The sequence below is a fragment of the Antechinus flavipes genome, chromosome 2, assembly GCF_016432865.1.
Source record: "Antechinus flavipes isolate AdamAnt ecotype Samford, QLD, Australia chromosome 2, AdamAnt_v2, whole genome shotgun sequence".
Lineage (NCBI taxonomy): Eukaryota > Metazoa > Chordata > Mammalia > Dasyuromorphia > Dasyuridae > Antechinus > Antechinus flavipes.
The window spans coordinates 137,596,817-137,616,091 of NC_067399.1; the positions used below are offsets into that span (position 1 = coordinate 137,596,817).

At 36.6% G+C, this 19,275-nt stretch overlaps 1 protein-coding gene across 3 annotated transcripts in view; it reads right to left on the reverse strand.

Annotated features, from left to right (window-relative positions):
• SH2D4A (SH2 domain containing 4A) overlaps nt 1–19,275 on the reverse strand; it is a 112,028-nt gene that overhangs the window by 19,337 nt on the left and 73,416 nt on the right. For all 3 annotated transcript variants that reach the window (XM_051975646.1, XM_051975645.1, XM_051975644.1), the window contains one exon: nt 13,074–13,204. In XM_051975646.1, coding sequence (XP_051831606.1) covers nt 13,074–13,204 — 131 coding nt within the window. The remainder of the gene's footprint in view (nt 1–13,073; nt 13,205–19,275) is intronic.

Here is a 19,275-nt window from a genome sequence, read left to right on the forward strand (position 1 = left end):
GAAAAGGAAAGATAAATGTTATTCCTACAAGGAATTTTGTTCATCTGAGGAACTTTGAGAAAGAGAAACACATTTGTTGGATCTCTTTTGGGCAGAGATGGTATAGAGGGAGAATGAAAGAGGGCCCGACAGAAGTCTGGGAGGGGGTAGTAAAATGGAAGTAGTACAGAATACAGTAGGTACAGTATTCATGCTGAAAAGTACAGATTGCTGGCCTCTGGTGGGTACCACAGAACTGCCTATCTCCAAGCTGACTTCTAAGCTCTCTTTGTTACATAGCCTGGAACCACCAAGGATTTTCACTACCTGCTTCTATAAATCTGCTTTCTGAAAATAACAATAAGTTCACATACATATCTTAAATACATTATCTTATTTGAGCATCACAACAAATTTATGAGATAGAAAGGTTAAGTGCTCACTAGCTCATGATTATACAGCAAATAAGTTTCCAAAACAGGATTTGAATTCAAGTTTTCCCAACATCAGTTCTAAGACTTTATCCATTAAGACATTAAGTAGGTATCACATATTTAAGTAAATGTATTACAAATGAGACAAAGTTTATATATTCATCTGAAAATTCAGACAGAACAGGCTTTGAAATTATATAAATAATGGTATGCAAGGGATAAATGTTAGACTCAAGGTTCAGAAGACTTAGGTTCAAATTTTGACTAGCCTTTACTTCCTATGTGACCTAGGACAACTCGCATCACCTTTCTGAATTTTAGCTTCAGCACCTATAAAAAGACTGAGTCGGTCAAATGACAAGATTTCATTATTTGTTTCTGCTAAGTGCTGGGAATAAAACGGGAAAAAAGGTAAACAGGCCCCTGAAGAATTTGCATTCCATCATGGAGGCAGAGGGTTACATGTTCATATAGGTATCTATAGAAAAGAGATGCACAGCAATTTTGCATAATCTAGAGGGTTTTGTGAGGAAATGTGCTCTAAGAGCTATAGAAAACATTGTTCTCAAGGTTATTATTGTTTTCACAAAAACAGAGATTTGAAGGATTTTGAAACTGGTTATATTGCTTTCTCCCCTAAAAGATGAAGGATTCTTCCTAGCCTTCTGAAGAGTGTGGAGGCCAGAAGTTTTCAGTCCTCAGTTAAAAGTGTTTGAGAAACATGACTTCTGATTGTATTAATCATTTTTCACAGGTTCATATAAATCATTAATTCATAGGTTAAGAAAAATTAGGGAGGCACTCAATATGTCTTCCTTAAGACTAACTATTGATATACAGATATACACACATGTATATATGTGTATATAACATATCTGTATGTTTTTATGTACACATCCAAATATATATGCATATTGTGTGTCTCTGTACACATATACATAAATGTGTATATCTATTTATATAGGTTTGAGAACCATTACTTCTGCCTTGGGCTAACTCATAGGATAAGAAAAATTAGGGAGACACTCAATATATCTTCTTTAAGAGTAACTACTGATCTATAAATAGATATACATGCATGTATGTGCATATAACATATATGTATATATTTGTATGTACACATTCAAATATTCTAGGGTTTTATCTGTCTCTCTGTGCATACATGTGTGTAAATCTAGCTATAATAAGTTTGAGAGTTATTACTTCTGATTTGGGCTAATTCATAGGTTAAGGAAGATTAGGGAGGCATCCAATATATCTTTCTTACACTAGCTACTGTTTTATCTGTGTGAATAAAATATTTATATAAGTGTACATATAGACATAATATGTACCATATACATATATATGAGTATATAAGTTTGAGAGTAATTAATTCTGACTTGGGCAAATTTATTGAAGGAAAATTAGAGGCACTCAGTTTGTCTTTAATATTGGCTACTGAATTTACGTTTTATATACATATATGTGTGTATGTACATACATATCCATAACCAGATGCTGTATGAGACCTAGCCATAGGTCTAAGAATTGCTAGGGTAGCAAGTGTGGAAGAAGAGAAGGGAAATATGAATCCACAAGGAACACTACCTCCAGAGAGCTCAGGTTTCAGAGAATAATTGCTTTCACGGAAACTAATAGGATTTACCCCTGAGGAGAATGAAAAACTTAAGGGATGTGCCAAAACTAGAAGCAATCAATATAGCTTAATAATGGAATATGCTGGATACCCCATAAATGTAAAAAAAAAAATCTGTTCTGAGCAGCTAGGAAAATAAAATACAGATGCTAATACATTTGGACAAAGACAAGCTCAATTACCTGCTAAGACGGTAACAAAGGTCCTTGGGGAAAAGAAGAGAATTGATCATTTTTGTAATTGTTTTAAATACATGTTAATAAAATGCCCATCACATTTCTAGAAGTGCATCGATGAAATACCAAATGCATTCAGGAAGAAAGAGCCAGAAAAGTTAGGCTTTGGTTCCCATTCTAAGTAGTTGTGTGAGCTAAGTTAAGAATCTCTCTGAGTCTCAGTGTTCTGATCTGTCTAGTGGAGAAATAAGTAACTTATGTACCATAGCTCATTGCTATGAGAATTAAATGAGATGATCTATGTCAGGGGTCCTCAAACTACGGCCGCGGGCCAGATGCGGCAGCTGAGGACGATTATCCCCTTCACCCAGGGCTATGAAGTTTCTTTATTTAAAGGCCCACAAAACAAAGTTTTTATTTTTACTATAGTCCGGCCCTCCAACAATCTGAGAGACAGTGAACTGGCCCCTTATTTAAAAAGTTTGAGGACCCCTGATCTATGTGAAGTAATTTGTTAATGACAAATAAATGTCAGCTATTATGATGATGCTGCTGATAGCAGTTGATGATGATGATGACTGTTTAAAGACTAAGACTAATTTATACTCAACAAAGAATTATAGTAAGAAAGTCAATTAAGAATCTGCTTCTACTTCAATAGACAGACATTTTCTAGTTTAATGATAATCCATATGTGGTTAAAACAAAAAATGTGATTTTTTTAAAAAGTTGGCTAAACTTTCTATTAAGAAATGTAAAATAGAATATTAATAGAAAAATCAAACACATTCTCATTTTCTCAACATGTCAGAAAGGAAGAACAATCTTTAAAAAAAAGGATTAACATTTCCAGAGAGGTACAACTAGGACTTTAATAAATGCATTTGCTAATTGTAATTATACAACTAGGTGATATACTATTTTTATGTATGGCTCTCCAGATAACATGGAAGCTCCTTATTGGCAGGAACTGTGCCTTTTTAACTTGTGGCTTTTCTCCATTCTTGTCACTTCTCTCCCCTCCCTCCATGTCATGCTTACTACACAGAAACATAAGATGATTCCTCTTTGAATGATTGAACAGATACACTGATGTATGTGGATTCTCATTGAACTTCATCCTAATAAGGATTTCATTTAGTAGTTTCTGATACTTTACCTATAAACTCTAAAAGCACATTAGTTTATATTATTAATCATATATAGAAATATACCTGGCAGATCCATCATCAAGGGGGTTAAAACAGGTCAAAATATATAACCTGATTTTGTTATAACAGCAGGAGGTAAGCTGAGTCACTGTTAGGCAGGAAGATCCTTAACATTCATTAGGAGATATAAACATGAATATAAAAGCATATCAGCACATTCATATTTTTGTTATCTTATAAACTATTTTCAAGCTATTAAGAAACACCCTCTTTTCCAGAGCTAAGGCCCAGCAAGTAAGCTGTGCTCTGAGCTTGGATAACAATAATCCTTTGTGCTCACCAATTGATCCCGCTCACAGCAAAGTTCCAGAATTATTTCATATAATTATTGTATTGCTTGGATCAGTATGAGGTGTTCTCGGATCTCAGACAAGCACCAGTCAAGATCATGAAGTCCTGCTATGAATCAAATTTGTCTCATCGTTGCTGTTAGCCCAGGTCAGGGCTGCAGCTCACTGCACAGCCACGGGTACAAGGACGGAGATCTTGCCACACTCAAGCGTGTCCTCCATTAGGGGCAGGGCCCTGGCACGTGTGCCTTATCTGCCCCCTTGCTTGCAACCTATTTCCCTCACTTTGAAATTAAACTGGCTCTGCTCATTCACAGGTTAGAGGCTGGTTTGGTTCAGGTGACATTATCAAAAATTACTATACAAAAATGATACAATAATGAAATGAGATAAAAAAGACTCTAAGAACAAATACAGATTGAAAAGGGAGGTTTTTGTTGATTCTAAGAAGAAATACAGATTAAGAAGGGAGATTTTTATTTGTTTATTTGTTTTTAAAATTGGGGAAAAAACATTTGTTCTTCAATCTTGTGGTTTCTCTACTCTTTTCTGTTTTCAAGTACTGCTGATGGTATCTCAACAACTAAATATAACTGTCAGTTCTCTCAGCAACCAAGGTCATAGCCCATAGGCTTGAATTCATCAAGGCCAAAATGATGCTCTTTTACTATCTCTTTACTTACTTGGGGTGTCAACTCTGGGTTAAACATTTTCGTTCTATGTTTTCCAATGCAAAGGTAATTTTTCTTGGCAGAGAAAATAAAAGCAAAATTGGAACTTCTACCTTCTCTCTGTTGTCATTTAACACCATCCCTTGAATACCCCCATTCAAAAGTCTTGTCCCTTTCAATCAGCACCTGTCCCCCCAAAGCAAATAAACAGAAAATTTGTTTTGGTCATGGTTTCCCTCACTACCTTAGCTTATTCTGAGCTTTAGCATTCTGACAATATTTTTACATGACTGGACTATACCTTTATAGTCATTCTATTTCTACTTTCTATACATTTCTATTAAAAATAAAATTTGTTTGGTGAGTTACACATCAGTGAACATCCGTATCAGTCTCCTTAGAGAAACACTATTGTTCCTCTTGATTGGAATTGTCTGGAGAATGACTTCACTTTTGGGAAACTGGTGATTGGAATGATAATGATGCCATCCACAAAAATAAGAAGTTAGGAGGAGAAAAGGGACTTGGGCAAAAAAAATAATGAATTCTGTCTTGGGTTGAGTTTGAGGTATCCATGGAACATCCCTTGGAGATGTCCCACATGCAATTATGATGACAGAACACTAAAGTTCAGAAAACTGAGAAAAGATACATGGATTTGAGAGTCATTTACATAGTGGGGATAGGTGACTCCATTGGAACTACTGAGCATCAGGAGAGAAAAGGTATTTTTTTTTTTAAAAAGAGCCTAGGGTACAGTACCCTGGCAAGGGAGGTAAAAGAAAGATGAGGATTCAGTAAGAGAGATTGAGAAAAAGCAATCATACAGGTATATTTAGAGACGCAAGAAGCCTTGAAGTCCATTAAATCCATATTCGTTAGTTTGCATATGAGGAAATGGAGATTTAAAAAGGTCAAGGGACTTGCCCAGAGTCTCATAGTAAGTCTCAGAGACTAATACAGGATTTAAGCATAGATCATCTTGATCATAAGTCCAATGCCATATTTATTATATTATGTCACACAGAACAGTATCACAAAAGTACCAGGAAGAGAAATGATCAGAAGTAAGGGGATTATCAGCAATATCAAATTCTCAAGAGAGGCCAATTAAGAAAAGGCCATTAACAATTCCCATAGACTTGTGATGGAAAGAAGCATCCAAATCCAGAACTATGGAGACTGAATGTGGAGAAAGCATAGTATTTTTACCTTTTTTGGTTTTTGTTGTTGTTTATTTGCTTGATTTTTTTCCTTTTTGATCTGATTTTTTTTGCATAGCATTATGAATATGGAAATATGTTAAGAAGAATTTAATGTGTTAACCTATACAAGATTATTTGTTTTCTTGTGGGAGGAAGAGAGGAGAAAAATGTGGAGCACAGGTTTTTGCAAAAGTGAATGTTGAAACTATTTTTGCATATATTTGGAAAAATAAAATATTATTAAAAAGAAAAAAGAATAAAGAACTGTTCAGTTTTAAAAAGGCCATTAAGAAAAAAGTAATCCTTGGTAATCTTGGAGAAGGCAATTTGAGTTGAGTGATGAAAATGGAAATCAGAATGTTGTGTAAGCTGAGAAGAAAGTATGAGGTGAGAAAGCAGAAGAAGTAAAGACAGCTTTTTTAAAAAGAAATTTGGTTGTGAAAGGGAAGAAATATAGAGCAATAACAAGGGGGATGTATTAGGCTAAAGTGAAGGTTTTATAATGATGGAAGGCAGGATTTATTTGGAAGCTGTTGGATATGTTTGGAAGCTGGAAGGAAAGAGTCATTGTATTAGGAGAGACAAAGTTAAAAAAGCAACTTTGATCAATGCAGCAAACAACCATAGTTTCAAGAAACCAATGATGAAGAATGTTATCCATATCTTGAGAGATTGGTGAGAAATTCAGGGTACAGAAAGAGACATATTTTTAAACATGGATGGCCAATTCAGGAATCTGTTTTTCTTAACTATGTATATTTGTTACAAGGGTTTGGTTTTCCTTTTTTTTTTAATTGGGGGAACTAGAAGAAAAAAGGCTTGCTAATTGAAAAAATACTTTAAAAAAAAGAATTTAAGAGTTAAACAAAAAAGAGAAGGAAAGGGAAAGAGAGAGGAAGGGGAAAATGAAAGTAGAGGGGAAGGGGAAGGGGAAAAGAAGAGGAAGGGAATTGGAAAGAGAAGGGAAAGGGGAGGAGAGGGTATAAGGAGAAAGGGGAAGGGAAGAAGAAGGGAAATGGAAGGGAAAAAGGGAAAGAGAAAGAGGAACAGAAGAGAAAGGGGAAAAGAGAAAAAGGAAGGGATACTAAAGGAAGGGCAAGGGTAAAAAAAAAAAAGGGAAAGGGAAAGGAAACAGAAAGGAAGGGAAGGGGAAGGGGAATAGAAAGAAGGGGAAAGGGAATAAGAAGGAAAAAGGGAGCAAACTTCCAGAGGAGACAGGAGAGGATGGAGTTAAGGATACAAATGTTTGTGAGGGCAGAGTAGTCCACTCTTTCCTTTGAGACTAGAGCAAAGGAGGAGAGAATGGGAAGCTGGTGTGGTGATTTGAAATGTAGAACTGGGAAGTAGCATAGAAGGAGCTTGCAATGCTAAGACCTTATTTTATTCAACAGAAGATTTTTAATCTTCTGTTGGGACTGAGGAGTACTGTGAGTGTCATGAGGAGAAAAGATTTGAACAGATGCTATGCAGGATGGGATATAGACTCAATCATGGATGAATAAAAGGACTGCTGTATAGCAGCGGGGGCTCTGGTGAGATTATATAACAAACATTTAAAGCAAACACAGCTCAATAATGTGACTTTCACGATCTCCACTCTCATGATTCATCAGGGTAAAATAAATATTTTAGGAGCAAAGAAAGAAGATGGAAAGAATAATCCATGACTAGAGTTTGGAAAGAGATGAATAGCAACAGGACAAGAGCTAAAGAACTCAAAGGCAGAAGACAGGGTAAAGTTAAATTGCTTAATGAGAGGCTCAAGATTTTGACTATAGGAAAGGAAGGCTCGAGCTAGAATGGACGGGGAAAGCAGGAAGCAGTGGGATAGTTCCTGATGCAATGACTAGCACATAGGAGGGGATGAAATGGGAGGGACAGGACCTGTTCTAGGGATAGATAATTCCAACACAGGGAAACTGCCTGTCAGTGCAGGACGGCCCCGCCTCTGCCACTCAAAGAAAGCTGCCCAGAGAACTGAGAGAGCAAAGGATGTGCCCACGGTGCCACTGGTCAGAGGCAGGACCTTCAGCCAAGCCCTCGCTGCTTCTCACCTGGCACACAGGAGATTGTATTTTTAAAAATGCAATTTTAAATGCAAATTCAAGCAATAAGCTTGAATTAATTGATTAACTGGGTTGAGTGAGGATGTTTTAAAATGGTTTAGAAGGAATGAGGGACTGGGAGAGATGAAAGGATAAGAGATTATGATCAGACAGAGGGACATAAGACTATCAGGAATACATGTATGGTTGATTTAACAATTTTAACACTCAACTGTTCTCTGATTGCACCAGGTAGAAAGGCTTCCCTCTCCAAGCACAGCACAAGCCCTTGAAAAGCAGAATTAAAGAGCCAAATTTAAACTGAAGGGTTATGTCCTTTACCCAGAGAATTGTAGCGAGAGGAAGTGACCTTCCCAAAGTCACACATGAAGTATACTACAAGTAGCAGAGACTTACTTCAAACCCAGATTTTCTGAAAATACACTCTGCTTTCTTTCTCCAAACTCTACAAAAACTGTTTGACAATGGCTTATAGTTCTGTAAAGGGCATTCAAACACGAATGGCATGTGATTAGGAAATGGCTGTCACTCAAGCATCCAGCACTCTTGTGCAGCTGTGGATAGAACACAGAAGAGCTGAGTTCAAATCCAGCCTCATATACTTCCTTAGCTATGTAATCCTGGGCAAGTCACTTAACCACTATCTGCCTCAGTTTCCTTATCTGTAAAATGGGGACTACAGGACTTACCTCCTGGGGTTAATTGGAAGATAAAATGAGATGATTTTATGAAGCACTTAGCACAGAACCTAGGACACATTAAACCCTATACTAATATTAGCTATTATTATTACTGAAGACTATCAATGAAAAAAGGAGAATCTGAGAACTGCTTTGGTGGAAGGAACCTCAACATTGATGATATCGTGGATCTTGTTATACTGACTTAATGTCACTTTCTTCAACTTTACAACAATTATTTTTATAAAACAGAGATTTCTAAACCTAATCAGAAAACCTACAACAATTATTTTCATAGAAATTTCTAAGCCCTCGTCAGATAACCAAAGGATCATAGTTCTAGAAATAAAAGAATCCTTAGATATCATTTAGTTCAAATTTCTTTTTGTTTAGACAAGGAGTCCAAAGCCTAGGTTAAGTTAAATGACTTATATAATGTCACATAGCAAGTATAAAAGGTAGAATTTGAACCCAAGTCCAACTTAAAAGCTGATATTTTTTCTAAAACCATACCACACTCTGTCTACTAAGTCAATGACCCATTTTTCCCCCATTAATCAAAGTTTTTTTTATTTTCAAAATATATGCGAAAATGCTTTTCAATATTCAAACCTTGTGTTTCAAATTTTTCTTCCTCCCTTCCTCTACCCCTTCCAGCACAATGTAAGTTAAACATATGACCCATTTATTTTGAATCATATTTTATTAAGGTCTGGGCTAACTCTCTGGAAGGCCTCAGGATCCAGATCAGTCAAAGTCTTTGGTCTTTATGGGGAGAAGTGATGGAGGCAGGCAAACAGCCATGCGGCTTGCCAAAGATGTATCCGGATTATGGAGTCCGGAATCTCCAGCCTCTCTTTTCCTCGACCTGCAGTTGAGTGACCCTGACCTCTCTTCCTCAGCCCTCCAGTCCTTGCCTACGATTACCTCACTACCACACATTCAGCAAGCACCAATGGTAAGGAGAGCCATCACGTCACCATTTCATCTAGGGGTCCTCAAACTTTTTAAATAGGGGGCCAGTTCACTGTCCCTCAGACTGTTGGAGGGCCGGACTATAGTAAAAACAAAAATTTTGTTTTGTGGGCCTTTAAATGAAGAAACTTCATAGCCCTGGGTGAGGGGGATAATTGTCCTCAGCTGCTTCATCTGGCCTGCAGGCTGTAGTTTGAGGACCCCTGATAAGTATATGTTTATAGAACCATTATCTCACATGGAATAGGTAATTAGCCTTAATTGCTCAGAGTTTCAGCCCTCTACAATATTTGACTCAAAAATATCTAGTAGAATAATAACTAACATTGTTCATTCAAATTTGTTGAAACAGGATTTTATCTGTAATGAAATTTTTCTGTCAGTGGAAATATCAAGTAAATGACATGAGATGTTTTGAAGTTAATGACTGGTATAAGATGACACAGAATGAGAAAGAAGAAATTTAAATTCTTGTCTGTCTTTAAAAATGAATATGGAAATGATAAATGTGGAACTAAACTTTATAAAAATTTCCGTTCTATTTTGCAGAAATAAAATCCCCTTTTATCCCATCTTTCATTTTTTTTTTTTTTTCATTTTTATCCTCAGCACAGTACCTGGTACATGGTGGTGTTCAAAATATACAAGGTGAATTGAATTAAGTCCTTTGGGTATACTAAAGATCCTTGTCTGATTATATGGATAGAGAAGTTGTTCAATAAATACAACAAGATGAGTTAAACTACTTACTCTTTTTGTACTAGGACAATCCAGTCATAGCAAACAAAAATGAAAAAAAAAAATCTACTTATCTATTAACATACTATTTTCATTCAAATTTTAGGACATGATTACATTTTGCCATTAGGAAATGCTGCTTAATTAAGAGAATTTTAAAATGTGAAAAGGGATTATTTGAGATAAGAAGATAATTTAATAACTTAAAAAAATAATTCACAGAGTAAAGGACAGAAAAAGAAACCTGATAAATCAATACAGGAAGACCACCAGCTAAGATTTCAAAGTACCAATGAAAAAACAATTGTGTTGCAAGAGAATAAATGTAAGTGCTAAAGGTAGAATGAATTATTTAGATGTGATCCATCTTTTCTGTAGAAGCCTGTGAAATCTGATTAACTCACTCAAACTGAAGATAATGATTTATGGTACAAGCTCTTTTTTTCTCTGGCAACATGAACATGATAAATGTTTGAGTAAATAACAAGGACACTATTACAATGGTACATCGATACAATATGTATACGTAAAATACAAGAATCTTGGGTTGATTTTTTGTGGGGTTTTTTAGCCATAGCAGCAAAAATTCCAAGCAGTATTTTGTGAGTTTCCACTAGGCTCCTGGCTTAATCATGCTTTCACAGCTTCCAGTTGAGATTTCAAACAGAATTGATGGTTGAAATGTGTCTTTCAGGTCAGTCAAAATTGAATATATGGAATCAGCATCAGTGTTGGAATGGGTCTCAGAGGGCACGAGTCCAATCCCACCTGAAGCATGGCTTCCCTTTATGACATACTTGATAAATGGCCTCCCCACTTCTTCTCCCAAATTAATTGGATTTCACTGACAAATTCATGGGTTATCTGAAATGAACAAACTATGATGCTATATGGAAACGTGCAAATGGGATGACCATATAATGTTCAAGGATCGACATACCAGACTTCTTGACATAAGAATTCATCCCTTGATCAGAATTTCAAGCCTCAGTACCTAACACGCTTCCACAAAGGAAAGAAAAACCTAATCCATATTTGACCTGTGATCTACTGCCAATTCACTATTAATTATTAGAAACAATCTTCTGCTACACACAGAGAAATGGTACTCTCATTGCTTCTGCTTCCTCTCCTCTCACTTCTCAACCTTTTGTCATTTCTCGTCTGACTTCACAATTCAGCTATTTTCTCTAGGTAAATAAATAAAATAAATATTATTTCTTACTCTGGCTCTCATTGATTGGTTAAAGAAAGGTCCCAAATCAAGACCATTTGGGTTTTCTTTGTTTATTTTTGGCCCTGCTAGGCTCAGAGGGAATGTAAAATTGTTGGTTTGCCCAGAGACCCTGAGGGTCTTCCCCTCCCAGAATGATTTGTTTAAAAAAAAAAAAAAAAAAAAAAAAAACTAATTGGGCAGCTAGATGGAGCAGTAGATAGAGCACTGGCCCTGAATTCAGGAGAATCTGAGTTCAAATCCAGCCTCAGATACTTTCTAGCAAAGCACTTAACCCTCAATTGCCTTGGCAAAAAAAAATAAAAAAATAAATTAAAATAAAATTAAAAAAAAATCATTCACTCATTTATTTTTGACTAGGTAAGAAAATCCATCCTTTGTTTCATTTCTTTCTTTCTTACCCTTAATCACTGAATATACCTTCTTTAAATTAAAGAACTTGATTTTAAAAGGCCATGGTGTCCCATTTCATCCAGAGCCATTTCCAGTCATCCTGATCTGTATCTGGTCTCTGGGCCCACTGGCTCTGGGGGGAAAGTGAGGCAGGTGACCTTGCACGGCTCTTCCTCATTCAAAGCCAATCCACTTGCATGTCATGGTATCACCTCCCTGACATCTTGGTTGTCTTTGAGAACAAAGGACAAACAACAATAACAGCTTTCTCTAGGTGGCCTAGTAGGCAGGTAGGTGCTGTTCTGTTCTGTTCTGTTTTAGACTCAGCAGCATTAAGTGACATGTCCAAAGTCATGGAACCAGTGAGTGTGGGATGCAGGACTCGAATTCAAGAGCAAGGCTCACAGCCGCCCAAAGCAGGGAATCCTGGGGGTGCCATGGGGACCTTATAATTTCTAATATAGATAATGCTTTGGTTTTAAAAGAAAAAAATGGTCTCTCCTTTTGGAACCTCAGGCTTCAATATCTATTCAAACTAGCAATATATCACTGTAGATATAAAACTTCAGTTGTATTTGTTAAAACTACATACTTAGTGTCGCACTGTGACAAATGGGTTAACTGAGTGCACAGCTGGTCTTAGAGCAGGAATTTCTGGGCCAAGCAGATTGGCTATCATTGCCACTGAAACCCCAAACAGTGAAAAGAGTAGGCAGCGAAGCATGAGCTGAGCTGGCAGAGTTTTTCAGACTGCACACAGTAATTGTGTTTAAGGGGATACTTTCTTGGCAAGTCGGCAGATTCAGCCCCTACTGCCAGTTGCAACCTCAACTACCCGGCAGAACCCAGAGTCTAGGAATAATAAAAATGGAAAGAATCTGAGGAATCATAAAGCCTAATTAACACCTTTTCCAGGTGAGAAAACTGAGACTCGAGGAAGGGAAAGGATTTGCCAGGAGGTATAAAGATAGCTTAGAGCAGATCCAGGATGAGAATGCTTCTCATGAATCCCAGATTGGCACTGTTTCTACTATCCCAATTCTTTGGAGAGAGAATTTTCTCTTATGGGATTGCTTGCGGAAGGCAATGTGAATGTATCTTTTCATTCAGTCATAGATAATTTGTTTGGACAACAAATTTACCCAGTATGTGCAGGGCTTATGAAATTGTTCACTGCTTACTAACAAATTTCATGAGCTGATGAATGGGTCCCCAGGAAACAGGGAATACAAAGAAATACAACCTAATCTTTGAATAGACAATTATTTTGAAAATCTCTTGGTCAGCATGTTGAAGAGAACACTTTCTGTAACAGTGGTCTCTGTGGATTCAAATTTCTTCTGCTGATAGTGGAGACACATTGAAGGGATCTCAGTACTCACCATGGAACCAGGGTGCAATTGTGTCTGAATTTTTCTCAAAGCCAGCTCTCAGTGGAATCTGCTCCTCCTTAAACCACGTGATGATGTTTTCTTGGTCTGAGTGGGACACCGATCTTTTCACTCCCTGATTTCTGTCATTTGCAAAGGATTAATATTTTCAGTTAAACTTAATATTAGAAATAAAATTGGTATCTTCTTAAGGGTTACAATTTGCATTTAAAAGTCCAAGCTATCCAGTCAAAGGTAGCAAGATTTTTTTTTTCCTAACTATGCCCTATGACCAGAAAATAGATCCTTTTCCACAACTTTCCAGCCATCTTGACAAATGCACCTGACAAAAATGCCATGAAAATTTAAGTGAGCCATGGGTATGACCAACCGCTGTGTTGACTTTAATTCATTTTTAATATTATCTTGGAGCTTCATTAACTCCCAATTAAAATCTGAGAAATTAAGTATTAATATGTGGAGACTGCCTCTAGCATAAGTTTCCTGGAGAGAGCCTATTTGTAAGCAAAACATTCAAATCAAATTAAGTCAGCTCCTGCCTCAAACTTTTCATCCTTCTGTTTCCTATTTTTTCTTCTGCTTTCACTAATCTTTTTGGCTCACTTCCCTTCTTTTTCTTCTTTACTTTGAAGGTTTAAGTTCAGTTAAAAGATATCTTCAAAAATAAGGGCATTTGAAGATTTATACAAAAAGGACAAAGCAATTATTGAATTAAATGTTGCTAACAGAGTTTCTGAAACATGACACTCCATCACTATTCTCTTTGCCTTGGCTGCCTTGTTCCCTACACCTTGGATGCCCTGCCCCTTATTTCTCATATTTCCTTCAGGGCTCAGCTCATATCCCACTTTCTGCAGACATCCTTTCCCAACTGCTAATGTCTTCTTATCCAAGTTTACATTCTGGTTACTCTGTATACATCTTGTATATACCTAATTATTTATTCTCCATTCAAATGTATGCTCTTTGAAAACATACTTTTTTTTTTTTTTGCCTTTCTTTGTATTCCTAAGGCTTAACACAAGTGCCCAGCACACAGCAAATTCTCAGTAAATATTTGAAGCCAGACTGACTAGGATAAAGGTCAATCACACTGTGTCCTCTGCCTTTCCCTTAAACATATTTTCCATCTTGCATTAAATGAAGTCTTACTATCCTCTGATGACATCGTGTCCCTAGAACTCCGTCTTCAAAGGAAGCTTCTGAAGTGTTTTACATAATCTTTGTTGCTCACTGTTACTTCCAGACTATTATGCTGCCAACTTTTGTTATGCTCCCTTGTGTGAATTCCACAGGATCTGATCCCAATCTGTCCTCTTTGTTAAATTATTTATTATCTTTATTAAATTCAGCTACATCACTTCCTAAGACATCCCCTTATTGTTTTAATGACTTCACACACTCCAATTATGATGATGTCATTATCCATGTTGATATTTCCCATACCGCATCAACTCCTCATTTCAGTACCCATAAGCTTTGGATCTTGTCACCATTCTGAACAGTTCATCACCGAGATTTTAAATACTAAAATACCATTCTCTCATCACATCCTATCAACCCACCTCTCTCTCTTCCACAATTCTACTAAATCTGGTCTTTTTTTACTCTTATCATGATCTCCACTTTCTCTACTCATCTTATTCTTCCAATTAAGCATTAGGTCCCTCTTCCTTCACTTGAATTAGTCACTAGAAAACAAGAAATCCAGGTTCATCTTTGAATAGCAACTGTTTGCTATCTCTGTTTCTATTCTTAGATTGTCAAGTAAAGTAATATAATGGTGGCAATTGGTCCCAGTAAACTAAGGCTATAAAACTATCTGGGCTCTCAATGCTTCCTGGAAATCCTTTAATTCACATCCATTTGTATCTATTTTTCATTCTTTGTAGTAACCTTTGCAAATGTATTTATTTGCAAGTTTCAAATACCTCCCCAATGGTTTGAACTCAAAATAACAGAATTAGAATTGGAAAGGATTGAGAGACCATTTTGTCCAATCTATATATGACCAAGACTCTCTTCTCCAATGTCCCCGTTAAGAAGTTATCCCTTTGACAAAGAGACCTAACTGAGTTTTAATGGATAAATGATGGGCAGAAGCAGCTACACCCAAAGAATGAACACTGGGAAACGAATGTGAACTATTTGCATTTTTGATTTTCTTCCCGAGTTATTTTTACCTTCTGAATCCAATTCTCCCTGTGCAACAGGAGAACTGTTTGGTTCTGCAAATATGTATTATATCTAGGATATACTGCAACATATTTAACATATATAGGACTGCTTGACATCTTGGGGGGGGGGGGAGGGAGTGGAAAGAGGGAGGGGAAAAAACGAAACATAAGTGAGTGCAAGGGATAATGTTGTAAAAAATTACCCTGGCATGGATTCTGTCAATACAAAGTTATTATTAAATAAAATAAAATTAAAAAAAAAAAAAAGAAGTTATCCCTTCTTCATTTTAAAACTTCTATTGAGAGGGAATTTCTATTTGGGAAGATCAAAGTCATCCATTGTAAATTCTTGCAATTCCTCTAATCTCTGCATCCAAATTTCTCTTTATATCTTTACTCATCTTCTTTTCTTTCCCTTATTTCTCAGAGGAGGAAGTCTCTTCTTTTCAAGGTTAGCACCTCTAACTGTGCCCTCCATCCATAGCCGTCTCATCTCTTCTGAGTGGTCTATCAGTTACCCTCTTCCTGGGCTGTACCCTGGACATGCAAAACTATCTCTATGCCTTCAATCTATTCGTCTCAAGTGTCTCCTTTTCATCAACCTACTATCAGGTTTTTGTATTTCAGTTTTGCCACTTTAAATACCTTTCCTTGATCTCTTACCTACTGAGCTATTACCCAACTTCTCCTTCCTTTGACCAGCAAACTCTTTAAAAAAAAAAAAGGAACGCAAAACTTCAAAGGTGTACCACTCATTCCTTCTGTCTCCTATCACTTAACACTAAATCACTTATAAGTGGATTCTTACTCTAATCACTCTACCAAAACCACTGTCTTAAAGGTTACCTTCTAAGCCCTAAATCCAAAGATTTTTTTTCTCAGATCTTCATCTTCTTTGATCTTTGCTGTTTCCAACCTTATTAATTACTTCCTTCTTAAAGGAAGGAAAAAAACAAGAATTTATTAATAAGCACCTGTTATATGCCAAAAATGTGCTGAGTGCTTTATAACTCTGCTCCAACAATCCAAAGAGGTAGGTGCTGAGGAGACTGAGGCAGACAGATTTTAAATGATTTACCCAGGATCATACAGCCAGAAAATATCTGAAGCTCAAATCCAAATCCAGGTCTTCCTAACTCCAAGTCCACACCTCTTGAAATACTCTCTTGCTTAGTAATGTGGCACTCTCCTGGTTTTCCTATCTCTTGCCATTTCTCTTATCTCCCTCAGTGGATTCTCATCCCATTCCCATCCTCATTCCAAACTCTTATCCCCTAAAAATCTCCTATTCAATGCATGTTCTTCCTTTTAGTGATCTCATCTATTCCCATATATCTTCAAAACCTTCATTGAGTAAGAACCTACGCTTCCACATTCCTAACAAATGGCTAACCTTTAATACTTCCGGTGAAAGAGACCTCAGTATCTTTCAAGGAAGCCCATCCCATTTTGGGGACAATTCTTAATTGTTAGGAAGTTGGAGATATTTTTAAAAATAGGTTTCAATCTACCTCTTTGCAACTTCTAACTTTTGTTAATTTTTCTATGCTCTGGGCAAAAGCAAATAAACTTAATTCCTCTCCCATATCTCAGTTCTTTGAGTTCATGAAGAAAGAAATCACGTTACCCTCATCCTTCCCAAATCTCCTCTTCTCTAAGCTTCCCATTCCTAGTTCATTTAATCAGTCCTCACATAGGATGGTCTCCATTCCCTTCAACATTCTGGTCACGCTCCTCTGAATACATTTCCATTTGTCAATGCCCTCCCTAAAATGTGTAGCTTAGAATGAATGTGCCATTCACAACAGTCCCTGACCAGAATACAGATGGTTGACAAATTTTATTGGATGAAACATGAGATTTCACTGTAGGGAGCTCCTGATGAGTAACTTCCTTTACCAATGTAGAATGGCATCTGAGAGTCTATACCTTTAAATGTGTGATGAAAGTATGAGGAAATCTTAGGTAAAAAAATCCCCTTTACAGATGCAGGTTTATACCTCTTCTGCAGTATATAGTGTTAGAGAGTTGGCTGGGGGGACTACAAGTTTAAATGACCAATCCAGGATCCCTCAATCATCAGTGTGTCAAAAGCAGCTTTTCACAACATCTCACTGCCACTGTGTGCCTTTTGAAAAGGTGGAAGTGGATTTTTCTTGTGCAACAAGACAATTGTATAAATATGTATACATATATTGTATTTAACATACTTTAACATGTTTTAACATGTAAGGGACTACCTGCCATCTAGGGGAGCGGTTGGAAGGAAGGGGAAAAGTTGGAACAGAAGTGTTTGTAAGGGTCAATGTTGAAAAATTACCCATGAATATGTTTTGTCAATAAAAAGCTATAATAATAATAAAAAAAAAAGAAAAAGAAAAGATGGAAGTGACTGACAGTGGTATTTGCATTGAAGATCCTAATTTTTACCAAATTCAACATATACAAAAGTCTGAGAGTACCAAGGGATTTGGTCCTTCCTTTGAAATTTTTATAACAGTATAATCTAACAACCTTAACAATGGCAGTTTTATACCCTGAGACTAAAGAATATGTTGTGTTTCATATATTGTATCTAGGATATACGGTGACATATTCAACATGTATAGGACTGCTTGCCATCTGGGGGAGAGGGTGAAGGGAGGGAGGGGAAAAGTCAGAACAAAAGTGAGTACAAGGGATAATGTTGTAAAAAAAATTACCTCGGCATGGGTTCTGTCAATAAAAAGTTATTTAAAAAAAAGAATATATTGTGTTTGACTTGGTTAAGAAGTGCATAGATTGCAGCAGAGAATACAAGTGCATTTAGGTGCTGGTTATTCTTAACAGCCTTGAAAGGTACTACTAGTGTCTAAAATGTGTCCCTTAAAAATCATTAGAGAGCAGTTGACTTCAAAGTTCTATGGATAATTTGCAAGGCTCAATTTATTTTCAGACAGTATTAACTGTCTTTGCTCCAAAATTTTCAAATCTTCAAGTGCTTTTCTAGAAAGCAAGCTACAACATAAGACAAAATTTTCATTGTATTCTAATAGCAAAAAAAAAAAAAATGGATGCAATATGGATGTCCATCAATTGGGAAATAGTTTTAAAAAGATGGAGCTAAGATGATAGATGAGTGGCAGCGACCTAGATGAACTCTCTCAAAATTCCCTTCTAAACAACTTAAAAATAACGCCTCAAATCAAAATTTTGAGTGCAGAGACAACAACAGCTCAGGACAAGACCTTTTTGAGCATAAGAAAACTTAGGAGGTCTTTGACACTGGGGTGGAGGTCTATCCTAGATGAAGGCAATACCAGTGGCCACAGCAGTTCCAAAAGCTTTAGAAGCTTTTCTCCCAAAGACAGTAAGTAATCAAAAAGAAATTACAGGGACTCCTTGCTAGCCCTGGGTACAGGGGGCACAAATTACCCAGTTTTGGTCCCACATCTAGGCAGAGAGGTATACAAAGGAGCAGGGGCCCATGTCATGATTAAAAAAGGACCCTACACATCACATTTCAGGAAATTATCAAGAAAAATTATACCAATATTTTAGCTCCAGAGGACAAAATAGAAATTGAAAGAATTTTCCAAGTGACTCCTGAAACAGACCCCAAAATGAAAACTCCCAGAGCTTCCAGGTCATAGAGAAAATACTTCAGTCAGTAAGAAGGAACAATTCAAATACCATGGAGCCACATCAGGATCACATAAGATAGAGCAGTTTCCATGCTAAAGAAGTAAAGGGCTTGGAATATGATGTTCCAGAGGCAAGAGCTAGTATTGCAACCAACGATAATCTACCCAGCAAAAATTGAGTATAATTCTCAGGAGGCAAATGGGTATTTAATTAAATAGTGGACTTTCAAGTATTTCTGATAGAGAAAACAAAAGAAAATGAGATGGAAGGAAATACACAGTAATCACAACCGTGAATATAAATAAGATAAACTCATCCATAAAATGGTAGAAAACAGCAGAATGAATTAGAAACCAGAATCCAATAGTATATTGTTTACAAAAGACACTCTT